Source organism: Rattus rattus, chromosome 2, assembly GCF_011064425.1.
Source record: "Rattus rattus isolate New Zealand chromosome 2, Rrattus_CSIRO_v1, whole genome shotgun sequence".
Taxonomy (NCBI): domain Eukaryota; kingdom Metazoa; phylum Chordata; class Mammalia; order Rodentia; family Muridae; genus Rattus; species Rattus rattus.
In genome coordinates, this window is record NC_046155.1 from 99,547,964 (window position 1) to 99,567,609 (window position 19,646).

General features: G+C 39.9%; 1 protein-coding gene across 3 annotated transcripts in view; it reads left to right on the plus strand.

Annotated features, from left to right (window-relative positions):
- Fchsd2 (FCH and double SH3 domains 2) overlaps positions 1 to 19,646 on the plus strand; it is a 189,833-nt gene that overhangs the window by 145,503 nt on the left and 24,684 nt on the right. For all 3 annotated transcript variants that reach the window (XM_032893067.1, XM_032893066.1, XM_032893065.1), the window contains 3 exons: positions 2,345 to 2,461; positions 4,856 to 4,960; positions 12,759 to 12,920. In XM_032893067.1, the coding sequence (XP_032748958.1) occupies positions 2,345 to 2,461; positions 4,856 to 4,960; positions 12,759 to 12,920 (384 nt within the window). The remainder of the gene's footprint in view (positions 1 to 2,344; positions 2,462 to 4,855; positions 4,961 to 12,758; positions 12,921 to 19,646) is intronic.

Sequence of the window (19,646 nt, forward strand, 5' to 3'; positions counted from 1 at the left end):
GGGTTTGTTTTATTTCTTTCATGCTCAGGTATTGTTTGCACTATATGTAGTGCAGACCAGCCTTTAACTTGGAGGATTCCACCTCACACCAATCAGAATAGCTAAGATCGAAAACTTGCAGATGTTGGCAAGGGTATGGAGAAAGAGGAACACTCCTCCATTGCGACTGGGATTGCAAACTGGTACAACCACTCTGGAAATCAATCTGGAGGTTCCTCAGAAAATTGAAAACAAATCTACCTGAGTACTTAGCTATACCACTCTTGGGCATATACCCAAAAGATGTCCTACATGCCACAGGGTCAAATGTTCCACGACGTCCATAGCAGCCTTATTTGTAATAGCCAGAAGCTGAAAACAGCCCAGATGTTCCACAAGTGAAGAATAGATACATTAAATGTGGTTAGTTTACACAATGGAATACTATTTAGCTATTAAGAATGAGGACATTGGGGTTGGGGATTTAGCTCAGTGGTAGAGCACTTGCCTAGGAAGAGCAAGGCCCTAGGTTCGGTCCCCAGCTACGAAAAAAAGAACCAAAAAAAAAAAAAAAAGAATGAGGACATCATGAGTTTTGCAATCAACTAGAAAATATCATCCTAAGTAACTCAGACCCAAAAGGATAAAAGGAAAGAGGAGGGAGGAGGGTCACAGGTCACAAATTAATTTGTCAGATTTTATTGATTAAAAAATTTACTTCATTAGAATTTGTCGAGTTTTAGAAAGGTCACAGGTACTATTGTAACAACACTTTGCAAAGCATTTTAAATTACAGAACTATGAAATTGTGAACATGCACAGTGCTTGGAATATTATGACCTATAAAGACCCAGATATTTTTCTTAAAATACACAATTTTTTCATTGTATTTCATTTGTTCCACTTGTTTGGGAGTCTGGGTCTTGTTGGCTATTTTGCCCAGGCAGACCTGTAGTCACTCATGCTTCCACATTGTCTTCCTAGTCTTGTGTTCTTATTGTTAGAGAATTTAGGGTTCCCTCTTTTGAGTTATCAACCTCAATTTTAAAAATTTAGAAGCAGCCTGGCCTACAAAGTGAGTAGAACATACAGAACTGCATAAAGAGATCCTGTCAAAATTTAGAAATAGATGATAAGGAATCTCAAGGACAAGTGTATTAGTGTTTGAGGGGGAAAAAGACACCAAGGTAGGCAAGCAGCCCTAATAGCTGCTGAGTGGAGTAAGACAGAAGAGAAAGAAAAGGCTTTCAAGTTAAGGTAAGAAAACAGGCAGGTCCAGCAATGGAGGCTAGCACACGTGATAGACAGATAGTGCACGTGACTGCATGGCTGAAATCTGGGGAGGAGCTGTGGGCGGTTCAGAGGACAAGTGAGAAAACCTAGAACAGAGCCAGTGAGAAGGCTCAATGGATAAAGGCACTTGTCATTAAGCCTAACCATATGAGTTCAATCCTCTGGACCCATGTAGTGGAAGGAGAGAACCAACTCTTGCAAGTTTCCCTCTGGCCTCCATATATGCGATTCAGTGGGTGTGTATTCAGGCTTTCAGAGTAACTAAAAAAGGCAGGCAGTCTCCATAGTACTACGTGACAGAACTTTTTCAATCTGCTACTCTAAATGGAGTTTCTGGAAAAGGTAAGTGCATTAGCTCATTAAGGGGATTATTCTTCCCCTCTTCTTTGTATGTCTTCAGGTGAATTCCTTGGTAGCGAACTGCGGCCAGGTGATTGACAGGCCCAGCTGGATTCACTCAAGGGAGAAAACAGTATGTGTACAATGTTCTGATCCTTGATGCAGATCAGAATGCCTGTCTCCACCCGGCCAGAGATATTCCATTCTTTTGACAAGGAAACTTTACAGTGGTTCTCAACCTGTGTGTTGTGTCTACTCTCTGGGGGCTTGAATGATCTTTTCACAGGGGTTGCCTAAGACTGCTAAGTACATTACGATTCATAACAGTAGCAAAAATCACAGTTATGAAGTAGCAGTGAAAATAATTTTATGGTTGGGGGTCACCACAACTTGAGGAATTGCATTAGGAAGGTTGAGAACTTCCTGATAAGTTCTTCACTGATAAGGAGTAGCAAAATTGATACCTTTCTAGCATTACCAAAGAAAAAGAAGGTGGGGCCCAAAGCTGACCATAAGGGATTGGTTCATCCTCAGTGGCCTCCAAGGCTACTAATCTCTGTGTAGCTATCTCATACTGATTTTCTGTGAAGTGAGGCCTTGCTTCCCACATTAGTAGGATATGCCTTGCATTGTCAGTGCTGATTAAGGAAAGACCCTCTGGTCCAGCTACAGAGTGGAAAAAGTTACAGTGGAGATAACAGTCCTTCTCTTTCTGTTCTCTCTTGTGTTGTAGAGTCGACAATTAGAATCAGAAACTGGTACTACAGAGGAACACAGTCTAAATAAGGAGGCTCGAAAATGGGCCACTCGTGTGGCACGTGAGCACAAAAATATTGTTCATCAGCAGCGGGTAAGTATGATAGCACTCACTGGCTGTGTGCGGCTGAAGTCAGATTGCAGATAGGTTTCTTCCAACCCAATCTTCTTACTGTTTATTTGGGAGCTTCACCTAATGTACCCTGATCACATTCACTTCTCAGTCTTCTCAGGTCCACCTCCTCCAAAGAAAAGAAGAATGAAAAAAGAAAATACCAAGTCTAATTTGCATTACCCATATACTCAACAGAGAATAATCATACTCCTAGTGGTCAGCCGTCCTCCCCCACCACACCAGAAGCCATCAACTGTGAAGAGCTGTACTTCAGCTCTTAAAAAGCTCTCAGTTTTTAACACTTCTCTTCAGTGACTTCTTGTCTATACCGTTTCTTGTCACAGAAGCCTTCTATGAGATTTCAGATAGAGTCAAAGAGTTGAATTTTATTTTTATTTGTGTTTGCATGTGCACCATATGTGTGTGCCTGATATCACAGAAATACAGGTGGACAGTAACACATGAAACTATGCTTTCTGTAAAGCCATAAAAATTAAATCATTTTCAAAATTTTGTATTAAAATGTAGAATATATATATTTGGCCATGTCTACTCATATTAAAATATAGAAGTCCAGCTTCCTAAGAGAACACCTGCTTACTTGTGCAAGGCAGTTGACTTGATCACCAATACAGCAAACCAGTGAACAAGCAATATGTACAAGTATCTCTTTAGTAGCCGAGGGCTTTCCCACCTGCACATAAGTTCCCCAAGCCAACAACTCTGAGACTTAATTGTATTTATGAATAAATGCTTAGACCGTAAGTTTTGGCCTGTTCTGCTACTAGCTCATAACTTAATTATTATTATTCTGAGTCCCGCCACGTGGCTGGTAGCCTGGTCCTGTTTCATGCAACCACCTTCCTCTGTGTCCATCTCCCTGCCTGACTCAATCCCAGAATTCCACTCTTTCTCTGCTCGATGTCTCACCGTCTAATCCTGCCTCAGTTCACTGGTCAATCAGCTTTTTACTGACAGGTGAATGCTTTTACACAGTGCACAAGAGATTATCTCTACACACATTTGTGTTTTCAAAGAGTCATTAGACAAGTTCTTTGTGTAGTGCCATTTGCTGTTTTAAAAGAAGTTTAAGGGGTTGGGGATTTAGCTCAGTGGTAGAGTGCTTGCCTAGCAAGCGCAAGGCCCTGGGTTCGGTCCCCAGCTCCGAAAAAAAGAAAAAAGAAAAAAAAAAAAAAAGAAGAAGTTTAAAAGTCCCAGAAGCAGTAGTATAAGTGCAATGTTGTTGAACTGTTGGGTATATGCTTTAAAAAGAATGAGATCTGTTTCTGCATACATGACAAGGCTTGGTAGAAACACTGAGGGAATGATATGTCACTTTTTTTATTCCCATATAAAAGATTTTCATAAATAATGGTTTGGAAAAATACAAATTGATGGGGCAGTAGTATATTGATGTAAAGTGTATGTGACGGATCCATTGTGCAGTTATTAGGTCTTTTGTTTCTTTACAAGAATTGTTTTATGAGAATACTCCATAATCAGGCAGGTGTGGTGGTACAAATCTGTAATCATAGAGATAAAACTGGAAAATTAGAATTCAAGACAGAGACCTGGTGAATTTGAAAATAGCCTACGCTTCATAACATCCTGTTTTTAAAAAAACCAAAAAAACTCAGCATCTATCCATTTTAAAAATTCAAGCTATCCATGTCACAATTATGCGATGAAAATAAGGAATATAGATTGTATTATCAATTTCTTGACTTTTTTTTTACTCTCCATCTCCTGTTAGCCTTAGGTCCAAAATATTACATGGAAAATGGATAAGCAAACAGTGAGTGTTTAAATGCCCACCATTCTGTAGCACAACGAAGTCCACCTGGAGTTGTGGACTACTTTACCCAGAGTGTCCTCACTGTCAACTCTACTGTCCTGTGGGTTTCGTCACTGCCATCTCTGTTATCAGATGAGCTACAACAGCATCACAGAGCTAGTGTTCACGGAATCCCAACTTTCACTTAATTGTGGCCTTATTGTGCAAGACCAGAACTGGGGGGTCACCAGCTTATGAGCCATGGAAAGGCAGGTCAACCCTGGTGCCGTGTGCAGTACTGCAGGACACAGGAAACCACAGTAAACTTAAGGCTCTGTTCTGCTGTGGTTCAGAGGATCCACTGGAGACCTTGAGCTGCACCTCCAGAGGAGGGCGCTGTTACCGCATGCTTTTATAAGTCGTTATCATCAGGGAAGGCTAAGACAAGGACTCTTCCTTGTTTTGCAACTTTCAATTTTTAAAAATTAATGAAATAAAAAATTTTAAATTAATTATTGCTTTAGCCACTGAACCCTCTGGAATTATGTAAATATTCAAGGAAAGAACATGAAAACAAAAATCTTTATTTTCTTTGATAGGTTCTAAATGAACTAGAATGCCATGGAGTTGCTGTATCAGAACAGAGCCGAGCAGAGCTGGAACAGAAAATAGATGAAGCTAGAGAAAATATCCGTAAAGCCGAGGTAAGACAGCAGGACAGCCGTCAACTGCAGTGTGTCACTCAGTTCCAGACACAGTGTTACAGTTGTGAAATGTGCCTTTGAAATGAGCTTCTACACGGGTATTAAACTGAAAACAATGAGCCATCTTCATGTCCACAGTCGTATGTCTGTGTACCTGTAGCACTTAGAACAAGAACTCTGAAACCACTGCAAAGATCCACAGTCGTGAAACATTAAAGAGCAAAAGCGAGGCCACAATGCTCACGTTGATTTTAAAGTTTTCACATAGCGTTAAATAAGTCAATCAAATTAATGGTAGAGAAATTGATAACAGGCATGTTCAAATGGTAAGAATATCTTTGTATGGGATGAGTCCCTAGATCCAGGAGAATAAGTGAAGATTTGGTTAAGAAAAAAAAAGACCATGTAATTATGGGTTTTGATCTTTTTTGGGGTCTTAGGACCTTTTTAGGGTTGTATAAGTATGAAACCTTTCCCACAAAAAGGATGCCCATAACGAATACTCTCTCCCCTAGAAGAGGGAAGTTGAAATGAGAAGGAATGATGTTGTAGTGTGCATGGGACTTTAGCAGCTGGATACGATGGTGTAAAGATACCAGAAGAAAATCTGATTATAGAAAGGAGATAAACCACTAATCGTGGGTGGAGCCAGCTCACTGAGGACCTGTGCACACATATTGAAGAGTAGTGAAGAAAGACTTAAACAACAACAAACCAACATTGTGTTCTTGTTAGAAAGGCATAAAGCCAGGGGTATGGAACATCATATTAACACAGAGCCAGAGGAACTCTGAAGGAGGGGCTATCAGGGCAGAGGGGGAGCTCAGACTGAGTTGTAGTCGGTAAGTAGTACATAAGGCGTCACAGTGGAGGAGGTAGCACAGATGTATGTCTTAATCAAAAATGAGTATTTAAATGACCACCATCCTGTAGCTCAATAAAGCCCCACTTGGAGTTGTGGACTATTTTATCCAGCTTGTCCTCATGTCCTTGTCTTAGCTTGCCCTGATTGTAACAGCGCCCTCCTCTGGAGGTGCAGCTCAAGGTCTCCAGTGGATGCTCTAAACCGTGCAGACCCAGCTGGCAGAATTTGAACCAAAAATTGGAAGACTTGAGTTTGAGATTAGGAAATGTTTTCTTTTTAATAGCTATATAGACCGTAGGGAATATAATGTAGCATTGTAATTAGAGAAAATATTCTGAGTGAGGACTGGAGAGATGGCTCAATAACTAAAGTGTTTACCATGCAAGCAAGAGGACCTGAGCTCAATCCCAAGTCCCCATGTAATTACCATCTCTGGGGAGGTAGAGACAAACAGATCCATAGAGCTCACTGGCTGGTCATTCTGACCAAATCAGTGAGCTAGGTTCAGTGAGAGGGCCTTTTCTTAAAAAAAAAAAAAAAATGGTAATAATAATGTGTTATGTGTTTGGTTATGCTTGCCTTTTAAACCCAGCATTCAGGAAGCAGAAAGAAGTAGATTTCTTTGAGTTCAAGGCCAGCTGGTCTATATCCTGAGATCCAGACCAGCTGGGGCTACGGAGTGAGACCTTGCCTCAAAGAAGAAAAGGAGGAGGAGAAATAGTAGTAGTAAGAATAATATGAATAGGGCTGGAGAGATGGCTCAGCAGTTAGAGCACTGACTGCTCTTCAGAGGTCCTGAGTTCAATTCCCAAAAACTACATGGTGCCTTACAACCATCCGTAATAGGATCCGATGCCCTCTTCTGGTATATCTGAAGATACCTATGATGTACTCATGTACGAAAAATAAATAATTATTATTTAAAAAGAATAATAAAAATATAATAGTATAGAGATAAATTAAGAAAAATACCCAACATTGATGTCTGACCTCCACATGTATGCACCCATATAACACATGCACAGAAACATACATAATGTCACACACAGATTCTGGGTCAACATCTATTAGGGCGTTCAAATAAGGAATTCTTGTATTAGTTGACTGTTCATCTAAACTGGTGACTTTCAAATACCCCTTTAAAAGTCTTAAGAAAGTGCCTCAGGGGTTTAGCAAGCACAGAGAATGTAAGCATGTTTTGAGCATAGTCCCATGGAGGTGATCTGAGTCAGAGAAGACTTGTCATTTGTCTCTGTAACCACCTCCACATTTTACCTGGTACAGTCTGGTCTCAAACCTCCGTATCAAGGACAGCAAAGTGTCCAATGAATAGCCCTTTCCTCTCTAGACCCAGGGTCTAGAACCTCTCTACATTAAGGTGCTGGCCAAATACTGTTGGCAGGCAGTCGCAGAGCAGTAAACAGTGTAAACAGTGGCTTACAGTGAACAAGAGTTGTACTTGTTGCTTTTACACTGTGAATGAAACATTAATAAAACTAGAATGACTATGAGATAAATCTCAAAATGTTTCTGAAGGTATGTCTTTATATTTTCATTTCCAGACTCCCCCATGGTCCCCTGGCCTCTAGTACCTTAACTCCTCCAGACTGTTCCTCTTCACCCTTAGTGTAACAATAAAAGGTCACGCAGTCTCTATTTAGAGAAAATGACCTATTGTTCCTATTAGTATGCCAAACTCACTATTAGTTAACTTAAAACTAAAACATTAAGAGGGATTTCCACAACACAATGTCTTTTTTTTTAACTAAAATTTTTTATTGGATATTTTTATTTACATTTCAAATGTTCTCCCCTTTCCCAGTTTCATGTCCATAAATCCCCTGTCCCATCCCTCACTCCTTTCTTCTATGAGGGTGTTACTCCACCCAACCACCCACCCCTTCCCACTTCTCTGCCTTGATCCCCTACACTGGGGCATCAAGCCTTGGCAGAACCAAGGGCTTCTCCTTCCATTGATGCCCAACAAGGCCCATCCTCTGCTACATATGCGGCTTGAGCCATGGATCTGTCCCTGTGTACTCTTTGGGTGGTGGTTTAGTACCTGGGAGCTCTGGTTGGTTGGTATTGTTGTTCTTTCTATGGGGTTGCAAACCCCTTCAGATCCTTTAATCCTTTCTCTAACTCCTCCAATGGGCACCCATTCTCAGTTCAATGGTTGGCTGCGAGCATCCACCCCTGTATTTGTCATGCTCTGGCAGAGCCTCTCAGGAGACAACTATATCAGGTTCCTGTCAGCATGCACTTCTTGGCTTCAGCAATATTGTTCAGCAATATGGGCTGGATCCCCAGGTGGGGCAGGCTCTGAATGGCCGTTCCTTCAGTCTCTGCTCCAAACTTTGTCTCCATACACAACACAATGTCTTACCGTTCCTGACATAAGCAGTTAAGTCTTTTTTCTCAAAGATAATTTTCTTACTAAAAATATAGAACCATAGTATCATATCTATTATCTTAATTTTAAATATCTGTAAAATTGTCTTCAAATGAGCTCTCACTTAGTTTCTGCTTATTGGATAATCAAAAATAGCCAGGCTAAAATTAGTTGACAGATGGGAGGCATATTTTATTAGGGCGGCAGTTGCAGAATTGTCCTATTGGAATTTTTAGATAGACTAAATCACTGAGCTCTTCAGAGAAACTGACAGTAATCATTTCTCTGTTCCTCCTTTTTTCTAGCTCATATTATTATTAGCATTATTGTTGCTGTTTATTTTATTATAAATACTTCATCAAAAGGAAAAACACTGGTTAAAATTTTATCGTACCCTTGTACTTTCTTCATATTTCCTGCCAACATAAATGGTTCCTTCCCTCCCTTGTTTATTAATCTGCTCTGTCTAGTCTCTTATGGCTCCATTCATTTTTATTGCTAGTTAGAGTAAGCACTGTTGTAGTATGCTGTAATAGATGAAAGAAACTTTTTCAGTGGGAAGAAATTGAAAATGTAAATACAGAGACCAAGGATTCTGTAGTCATTGATTAATTCTTGGCTGGTTAAGTTGAGGCAAAGTCATATTGATTAATTAGGCAATTTAATGAGTGCTTCCTGTGTACCAGATTCTTAGAAAAAGAATTTCACAATAAACCGTTTTTACATTGCTATGATTTCTACAATTCTCACAAGAATATTTTTATTAGCTGTGGTACTCCTCAGTCTCTAATCAAAAATTAGGATGAGCCAGACTTGGTGATGCACACCTTTAATCCCAGCACTCAGGAGGCAGAGGCAGGCAGATCTCTCTGAGTTTGAGGCAACCATGGCTACATAGAGAAAACCTATCTTGAAAAATAAAAAAAAAAAAAATTTTTTTTGAATGATACAGTTGTTTAAGTAAAACATGAGTAATAGTATTTTTACACTGTTTTTGTTTGTTTGTTTTTTGGTTGTTTGGGGTTTTCTGTTTGTTTAGATGGATTTTTCAAGACAAGTTTTCTCTCTGTAGCCCTAGCTGTCCTGGTACCTGCTCTGTAGATCAGGCTGGCCTCAAACTCAGAGATCCACCTGCCTCTGCCTCCTGGGTGCTGGGATTAAAGACATGTGCTACTAAGCCTGGCTTACCCTAGTTTCTAAGTATTTGAATTTTTTGAAATGCCATTTGTCACCCACATGCACATGTGCACACATAAACAAACATTAATCCTCTAACCTATATAATTACAAATTAATAATTGAGTGTTATAGCTTAAGATAGTAATAATTTCCTATAAATATATACCTGAAATATATATAGTATACACATACTTGTAAAGAAAATGAGAAAGGAATTAAAACATCTCACTACAAAAATTAAAACCAGCTTTGGGCTGGAGAGATGGCTCAGCAGCTAAGAGTGCTTACCTTTCTTGCAGGGGACTAGATTTGGCTCCCACCTCTCCTACATAGTGGCTCAAAATCACCTGTAACTCTGGTTTTAGGGAATCTGATGCTCTCTTCTGGCTTCTTGGGAACTCCGGCATGCCTGCGGTGCACATGAACTTAAAAAGACACACACACATACATTATTATAATAGATAAAGCTTTAAAAAAAACTAAAATCAAAAGAAAACTGTGTCAGGAAAGGAAGAATAAAAAGCTATCAGCATATACAAAACAAATAGCAGGCTAGAAGAAGTAGTATATTAGTGACTTTAAATGTAAGTGTATTAAATTCTTTAACCAAAGGACAATTCAGCAGAATGGGTTTTTAAAAAGTATATAGGGTTTAGAGTTAGGAGCCCTTGCTACTCTTGTAAAGAACTTGGATTGGGTTCACAACACCCACATGGTAGCTTACAACTCTCTGTAACTCCAGATCCAGGAAATCCAGTGCCCTCCTGACCTCTGGAAACAGTAGGCACACATGTGGTACACACACATGCATGCAGGCAAAACGCTCATACACATAAAATAAAAAATAAATAAAATCTTTTAAAAATGACTCAACCATATGCTCTTAGAAACATTTTAAATCCAAAGACGACAATAGATTAAAAATAAATAGATGGAAGAACATATTCCAAACAGTAATCAGAGGGTGACAGTCGCAGGCAAATACTGTGTGGGTATACCTAGAATAGTTAAAAGCAAAGAGACAGAAAGTCAGATAATAATTATAAAGACAAGGGAGGAGAATGAGAAGCTGTTATTTAGTGTATTGAATTTTGGGGTTTCAAAAGTATTTTTAATGATTCATTTTTATATGAGTGTGTTTTGTCAACATGTATATCTGTATACTAGAAGAGGGCATTAGTTCCCATTACAGAAGGTTGTAAGCTACTATGTGGTTGCTAGGAATTGAACTCTAGACCTCTGGAAGAGTGTTCTTGACTATTGAGCCATCTCTCTAGCTCCTAGTTTTAGTTGTGTATGATGAAAGAAATCTGGAGGTAGCCGGTGTAATTGTTGCACAACAATGTTAATATATTTAATGCCCATTAGACTGCATTTTTAAAAGAGTATATGTATATACATATATACATGTAACAATAGTTAATGAAGAAAGGCACCATGGCTGTCAAAGAGGACAAGAAGGGATCTGTGGGAGGAATTAGAGGAAATTTGGGGGGAAATGTTTTAATTGTATTATAATCTCAAGAATAGAAAAATGGTCATCATGGAAATTTTTATGCTGTATACATTTAACACAATAAGATGTGTCTGTAAGCCTAGTACTTTGGAAAAGCAAAAGGATAAGAAGTTCAAGTTTGTGGCCAGATTGAACTATATGAGACCCTGTATCAATCAATAAATAAAAAATCTTAATGCAAACTAGAAAACTTAATGTTGAGGAAATAAAATGTACTGAATATTTCTTGACTTATATGTATGATTCCCATGAATGCTGTGTGTGTGTGTGTGTGTGTGTGTGTGTGTGTGTGTGTGTGTGTGTGTGTGTGTGTACTGATGTGAGTACCCAAATGTGTGGTCGTGGTTGTGCTTCTGTCATTTTATGGATACTTGCCTATGGTTTAGGAACAGAGTCCACAAAAGAGGCAGTTACTGTGTGTCTTGAATTTAGTGAAGAGCAACTCTATTCTCAATTTCAAGTTTTTCTGGCAGCTTCATCATGATTTAATTTAAAATCAAAAGGACTTAATTAACAATCACTTGTGGCAGCCAAGTCAAAAACAAAGTTCTTAAAGCCTATGCAGGAAAGTGTGGATATTGTTAAAAAGAAATGTTAATAGCATTATTATTAAAAAAAAAAATACTTTACGTCCATGTCATTGAATGACAGTCTTTCAAAATTAATTTCACCTAAAGTTCAAAGTAAAAATTTCTCCTTGGAAGAGCAGTAGAAGTGCTTTTATGTAGGAATTCAGTCAAAGATTCCTAAACACATGTTAGGAGAATAGCTCAGTGCTAAGGAGGCTCAATTGTGTCAAAAAAGTAAATACCTGAGCAGCTTGGTGTTTAATGCCTCCCTCATTATTACTGGATCTGTACAGACTGTTTCATAAACAGAAGGAAGGGTGTGAATAGCTGCCCAAGAAAAGAAAATCATTAGAAGAACCATAGAAAGGATGTTTGCACTGACCGGCCTCACACTGCATGAAGCATTGCCCATCAGTGACTGGCGTCAGCCATGCATGAGAACCTATGGTTTGTTGGAGTGTGTAGTCATGTAGTAGCATAGGGGCTATAGAAAGACAGAAAAGACTATTTCAAAGCGTAAAAACTATCATATTCCAGATTATTACTCAGAATTCAGTTGGAGCTAGGCAGATTGTTCAGTTGTGCTTAACTTCTCTTGTAGAGGATCCAGGTTCAATCCCAGCACCTACATGTTGTACCAAAACTATGTGTACCTAGTTCCAGGGGATTGAATACCCTTTTCTTTCTTCTTCATGCTCCAGTCATGTGGTGCACATACATATACTCAAACACATATTTATACTAAATTAATAAGTATTTTGTTTTAAGAATAAAACAGTCCTAGTCCAGAGTCATAGCATTTTAAAACAAGAGGATAACAGGTTCACAAAGCATTAACAGTAGCTTATGAAGGAAAAGCAAAATCCCAGGGTTAGCTTAGAAGGCTCCTGAAGATGCTGGACTTCAACATGTTCTAAACCACATTCTTAACAGCAAAAGGAAGGTTTTGTGGTATTCTCATCACTTCTTAGTCACGTTTTGTTTTATGTGTCATCAGTACTGTGGTCTTGATGCAATACAAGGTTCAGCAGGTACAGCTGGGGGATAGCGTGTCACATGCATAGGACCTGAATCCAATCTCCAGCAACCCCGAATCAATAAGATATAAGTATGCCATTTGCCTTATATGCTTGTGTTCATGTTCTCTCTTCTATAGATGAAAAATTAATATATAACAATTGATAAATATCAAGATTGTTAATAAGTTAGAAATAATTTAATCAGTGTGAGGGAAAATTGCCTTGAGATCCAACTTTGTTTGTTTGCTGTTTTCTTAGATCATTAAATTGAAAGCTGAGGCTCGGCTAGACCTACTGAAGCAGATTGGGGTTTCTGTAGATACGTGGTTGAAGAGTGCCATGAACCAGGTGATGGAGGAACTGGAAAATGAGCGGTGGGCCCGCCCTCCAGCCGTGACCAGCAACGGCACTCTACACTCGGTACAGTTTCTTTTCTTGGATTTCATTGGCTTACTGACCTTCACTGTTGTTTGCTCTGAGATAAAACTTTAAAATAAGAGCAGTGGAAGGTTATTACCTTCAGTCTGTCATTTCATTTAAACTACTTAATACAGGAAAGAGAAGAGGAGGGAGAGAACAAGTGTGTTAGTGTCTTATTTTGTTTTTTAATACAGTAAAGAATACTTTGCCACTAATTGGTCTTATTGGTGTCTGTCCCCCAAACGTATTATTCCATTTATAAGGTAAATATGCATTTTAGCTGAAAGTAATAGAAAAGAAAAACTAGTATTTCTGTAATTCTCAGAGATCTTTTCTAGTGAAATGAACATTTAGAAAGTTGAAAACTGGGGTTGGGGATTTAGCTCAGTGGTAGAGCGCTTACCTAGCAAGCGCAAGGCCCTGGGTTTGGTCCAAAAAAAAAAAAAGAAAAAGAAAAAGAAAGTTGAAAACTATCCTTTCAAATGTAGGGTCTGAGCTGGAGAAATATCTTGGTCTTCAAGTGCTTATCCTGCAAGCAGACCTGAGTTCAAGTTGCAGAACCTGATCATCATAGCCAGACTTGGGGATGCGTGCCTGTAATTCCTTCCATGCTAGAAAAGTAGAGACGGGAGACCCTGGACTCACTAGCCAGCCAGGTAGCAAGCCAGATGGGCCTGTCTCAAAAAACAAGGTAGATGGTGTTTAGGGAATAACAGCCAAGGCTCACCTGGCCTCCACACATACATGAACACACATGTATACACACATGCACATAAAATTCACAGGCTTGGTATAAAGATGAATTCAGTTCCAGGACAGAACAAAAACCCCATGCAAGGAGGGTTTGACAGGTAATAACCAGCACACAACTTGTTTTCTTCCTTCAAGTCCAGGGTTCATCCTGCTTGTTTCTTAATGAGATTTACCAATGTTTGTTTCTCTTTGTTTTCTTCTTTTTCTCTCTTTGTTTTCTTTTGTTTTATCTTCTTCCTCTGTAGAATATAATGGCCATGTCTTCGGTGCCTTGGTACACAGTAGATACTTAGTGTTTGTTGCAGGAAGAACTGAGTGGATGAATGGAAGGACGTGATAATAGTAAACAAAGAGCTAAGGTTGTTCCTGCTGCTTCTAATGTTTGGTCGGGCCCTGCAGATGTTAGGTATCCTTGTTACATAAATTGGCTGGCATCCTGGAAGTTTAATCACATTTAGAACATAGCACTCTGGTTTTCTAGTGGGAATGCATCGATACATTTAAAGAGATTGTGTGTAGGTATACATTATAAGGAAAAGCAATCTATTGGAAGTTTATTTTTAGCTGGGTGGTGGTGGCCTACACCTTTAATCTCAGCACTCAAGAGGCAGAGGCAGTTGGATCTCTGTGAGTAGGAAGCCAAGCTGGTATATAGAAGTAGTTCTAGGACAGCCAGGACTACAGGTAGAAACCCTTTCTCAGAAAAAGAGAGAGAGAGAGAAGAAAGTTATTTCATTATTAAATGCAGTCTGGCTTGTGGGGTTGGAAGTCATGCACATCATACCCTTGACTTTGGGGATGGAGAGCTTGTCCTGTTGTCATAGGAACAGAGTTGCTCCATGTCATGGAACATTGTCCTGTCAAATCTTTACATTCCCATCTACCTCAGGTTGTTCTGCTCCAGTTCATGGCCACAGCAAGTTCCAGGCACAAGCTTCTTTGTGCTCTGTAGCATCCTGCTTCCAACCCGTCAGAATGACAGCTTGAGCTAGCACCTTTCGGGGGTGAATTTCATTGAGCAGGCATGTATAACCTCAATTTTTGCTTCATTCCTAAACATATCAAAGGTGGATGGGTTTTTGTCTTTCTTCGGTGCTTAGCAGCTGGGAGAACTGGCAGACCTTTATAGATCTTAGGGTATATGACAGCATGTGACTAGGTCCCTGTGTGGCAAACTCCAAGTCCTTTACATCAAATTCATCAACATACTTTGCAAAAAGTCACCCCTCTATGGATTTCTTAGGAAATCTTAGGTTAACCAACTCTTAAGATTTCCTTAAGATCTTAAGATCTCCACAGAATCTTTGGTTCTGTGACATACTATCAGAAAATCTCAGTACCAGCTCAGGAAGAGTTTGCCCATAAAGAAATGCTGTTTAAAGTTAGCTCTTGATGGACTTAAATAAGAGCTAAATAAAAGCTATGCTTCTGAGTCTAAAGGAAGAAGGTAAATGAGATGTGCTTAGGAGCTTCTAGATGTCAGCTCATCAGGAAGTATCAGCCTCTGGGAAGTAGTACTTTTCCATCTTTTTCCATCCGACAGTTCTTCATCCCATTCCTCCTCCCACTCCTGTCTCCAAAAGGATGTCTTCACCCCACCCCACCCCACCCCACCCCACCCCACCCTAACAAGCCTCCCCACTCCCTGAAGTCTCAAGTCTCTCAAGAGTTAGGTGCATCTCCCCTCACGTAGGCCAGACCAGGCAGTCCTCTGCTGTATATGTTTCTGGGAAGGGGGAAACTCGTACCTGCTAGTGTATGCTGCCTAGCTGGTGGCTCAATGTCTGAGACATGTTGGGAGTCCAAGTTAGGTGAGACTGCTGGTCTTCTTATGGGGTCGCCCTCCTCCTCAACTTCCAGTCTTTCCCTAATTCAACCACAGGGGTCCCTGACTTCAGTCCATTGATTGGGTATCTGCATCTGTCTGGATCAGCTGTTTGTTGGGCTCTCAGAGGGCAGTCATGCTAGGCTCCTGTCTGTAATCACACCACAGCATCAGTAATAGTGTCAGTCCTTGAAGCCTCCTCTTGAGATGGATCCCAAGTTGGGCCAGTCACAGGACCTCCTTTCCCTCAGTCTCTTTTCCATTTTTGTCTCTGCAGTTCTTTTAGACAGGAACCATTCTGGGTCAGAATTTTTGGATGTGGGATGGCAACCCCATCCCTTCACTAGATGCCCAGTCTTTCTACTGGAGGTGGACTCTGTGAGTTCCCTCTCCCCACTGTTGGGCATTTCATCTAAGGTCCCTCCCTTTGAGTCCTACATGTCTCTCACCTTCCAGGTCTCTGGTATAATCTAGCACCCCCTGCCCCCAATACCTGATTATCTTCCCCTTTTCGCCTTTCCCTCCTGTCACCCACCCAGGTCCCTCCTTCCTTCCCTCCCTCCCTCATGATTGCTTTCTTCTCCCTCCCAAACGGGATTGAAGGATCCTCACTTGGGCCCTTCAGCTTGTTAACCTTCTTGAGTTCTGTGGACTGTATCCTGGGTATTTTGTACTTTTTTGGCTAATATCCACTTATTAGTGAGTACATACCATTCATATTCTTTTGGGTCTGAGTTACCTCACTCAGGATGATATTTTCTAGTTCTACCCATTTGCCTGCAAAACTCAGGATGTCCTAGTTCTTAATAGTTGAATAGTATTCCTTTATGTAAATAAACCACATTTTCTTTGTCCATTCTTCCATTGTGGGGCATCTGTGTCATTTCCAGCTTCTGGGCCCTATCACAGATAAGGCCACTGTGAACAGCCAGCCAGTCTGTATATTCCCTCTTTCAACTTAGAGGTTATATTTCATGGAAGATTTACCAGTTATTCTGCTAAAGGAAATAGTATTTATTTAACCTTTGTCTTAAATAACATTGAAATGATTCAGAGAATGCTGTACCACTTCAGACTGACAGCTAGCTGGCCAGGCAACATGAGGCTGAAATACACATTCTGGCAACCAAATAGTTTCTTCCATTGTAGATGCCAACAAAGCATTAGTCATCTGGGGATCATGACTATCATAGACAGTAACAGTATAGCTAAATAGTGTCTCATGGGAGGTAAATATTACTAAACTACATAGTCTGTCTCAGAGAACCAGACTTATATAACTCTTCCTATATCATGCTGTCATGCAGACTATAGAATGGGGTGGGGAGGCAACTGAAAGAGTCCCAGCATGTGGCGACACATTTGAAAGGGGAGTTGGGGTGGGGGTGGTGCTGCACATCTTTGATTTCAGCCCTCAGGTGGCAGATGCCAATAGAATTCCTGAGTTCTGTAGTCAGCCTCTATCTTGGACTACATAGAGAGTTTCAGGCCATCCAGGACTAAGTAGTCAGACCCAATCTGAGAGAGGGGAAGTAGGAGACGAGAGATATTCAGTTGCTGGCTAACTGGAGTCTATATATAGCACCTGAGGATAGATTGCTGACAGTGACCCCAGGAGCCACTAAATCACTCATCTGTCTTTCCCTCCTCTTACTTTCCTGTCCTTCCCACTTAAATCCATACCTAGTTTATAACCTAACCTTTAAAATTATTTAAACATAATAAGGAATGTTAATTTCACATAATCTTTTCAGTCTAATTTTTCTTGTCCCTGAATAATCTTCATAATCATTCTTTTAGAGTCTCTGTAGTCATTTTATGCAACTTTTGCATGTATGCAATTGATTTTATAATCCTCCATTTTACATGCATGGATTCAACCAACCACAGGTCTGAAACTTGGGGTTTTAAAACTGCCTAGAGGGGTGGGGATTTAGCTCAGTGGTAGAGCACTTGCCTAGCAAGCACAAGACCCTGGGTTCGGTCCCCAGCTCTGAAAAAAAGAAAAAAAAAACTGCCTAGAAACTTTTCTTTTAAGTGTGTATGCAACACAACAATTATTTCTATAGCATTTACAATCTATTAGATATGTATAGGTTATATTTAAATACTATACCATTTTATATAAGGGCCGTGAGTGTCCCTGGGATTTGGTATCCACAATTCAATCCTCCTTGAATACTAAGAAACAACTAAATTTCTTTTTTCATTTTTAGGGCTGATTCCCAGAGTGGGACCAAACAGAATTTGTAGTCCTTTGAGATTGGGTTTATTTTTATTCTTTCTAGTCTTCTTTTTCCTTAGAGTTTCTGATTATAACTGGCACTATCTTCATGACTTCCCTCAACACTTGCACTAAGGCAGTCTGACAGTCTGCTTTGTTGTGCAGACTCCCTAGGGATCTGACATTTGCAGAATTAGAAGTAAATCCTGATCCAGCCATCTTGAAGACTGTGCTGTAATGTGGCTGAAGCAAGGAGATGAATGGGCTTGGCCTTTACTCCTCAGTATGCCTAATGGTCCTGATAGCCCTTGCAGTCTGGTGGAATTTGTTTTTAAATTATGAAAACCTGTTTATGGTCTTAAGCTAATCTCAATTAAAAGAAAGAGTGAGCTTCTAAAATAAAACAAACAGAAACTGTTAAAAGAATATCCTTGCAAAAAAATCTTCAACTGCTTTTATATTTATAGTACTTTCAAATGGGCAGTAGGCTTTTTTATTGATCTAAGTAAGCTCTGTGCTCTAAAAGTCTATGCTTCTGGTGAAATTGTCATTTTAAGTTCTAGTAAGATCAGGTTAATTACTGATTTAAGCAAACTTTCAGCTAGCCCTTCTCATGAGACCCTTTACTGGGTGTTGACTATGTCTATCTTAATGTCTACAGATTGAGAGATCATGTCTCACTTGCCAATAGCCAAGACCAAAAAGAGGATGGACTGAAAAGTCACTGAGAAAAGTGTAACCAGCCATATTTGATAGCCACAATACAATACTAACCATATAATAAGCATATATGCAGAGGAAGATGCTTGCCACCAAGCTTGGTGACATCGGTTTGATACCTGGTACTTCAGCTCCAGGGAAACCTGACACCTCTGACCTCTGGGCACTTGCATTCTTGTGCATATACCCACACATACACATAATAAAATAATAAAAATAAATCTTTTTTTAAAATCACTGTGGTTATTAGTGGTGATGTTTACTGTATTCTTTCCAACACTAGGAGAGACACTGCTACTGTTTGTGGTCATATTCTTGAAAATCTAGTAGGGAAAATGACTGCTGTATAATCTCACCACAGAAGTATATGATTAAATAAAGTGTGTATATACATTTGAAATCACTAAAATGTCCAGCAGAAATGAAAATGAGCTAGATATAGTGGTACACATAAGCTCGGCTACTTGAGAGGCTGGGAGGAGGAGTTTTAAGCTATCCTGGGCAGCTAAAACAAAATAAGTAAGCAAAACAGTAGTGATTTTATTTTATTTATTTATTTTTTTTTTTTGGTTCTTTTTTTCGGAGCTGGGGACCGAACCCAGGGCCTTGCGTTTCCTAGGCAAGCGCTCTACCACTGAGCTAAATCCCCAACCCCCAGTAGTGATTTTTTTTAAGTAGTGACTAATATGTTATGGTTATCAACTTTATTTTGTGTATAATGAGAGTTTTTAGGAGATAATTTACATTCATAAAAAACATAATGGTTTTTGTTTTGTTTTTCACTTTTTATTGTTTATTTTATTTATTTACATTTCAAATGTTACTACCTTCTCAGTTTCCCCTCCACAAGCCCCCTATCCCCTTCCCCCTCCCCCTGCCTTTATGAGGTTGCTCCCACTCCTGCTTCAGCGCTCTAGCATTCCCTTATCCTGGGGCATTGAGCCTCCACAAGACCAAAGGGCTCCCCTCCCAGTGATGCCAGATAAGGCAGTCCTCTGCTATATATCCAGGTACCCATGAAGCTATGGATACCTCCTGTATACTCTTTGGTTGATGGTTTAGTCCCTAGGAGCTTTGGGGTGTCTGGTTGGTTGATATTGTTGTTCTTCCTGTGACTTCTCCATTGGGGTTCCCACACTCAGTCCTATGTTTGGCTGTGTACATCTGCATCTGTATAGGTCCAACTCTGGCAGAGCCTCTCAGG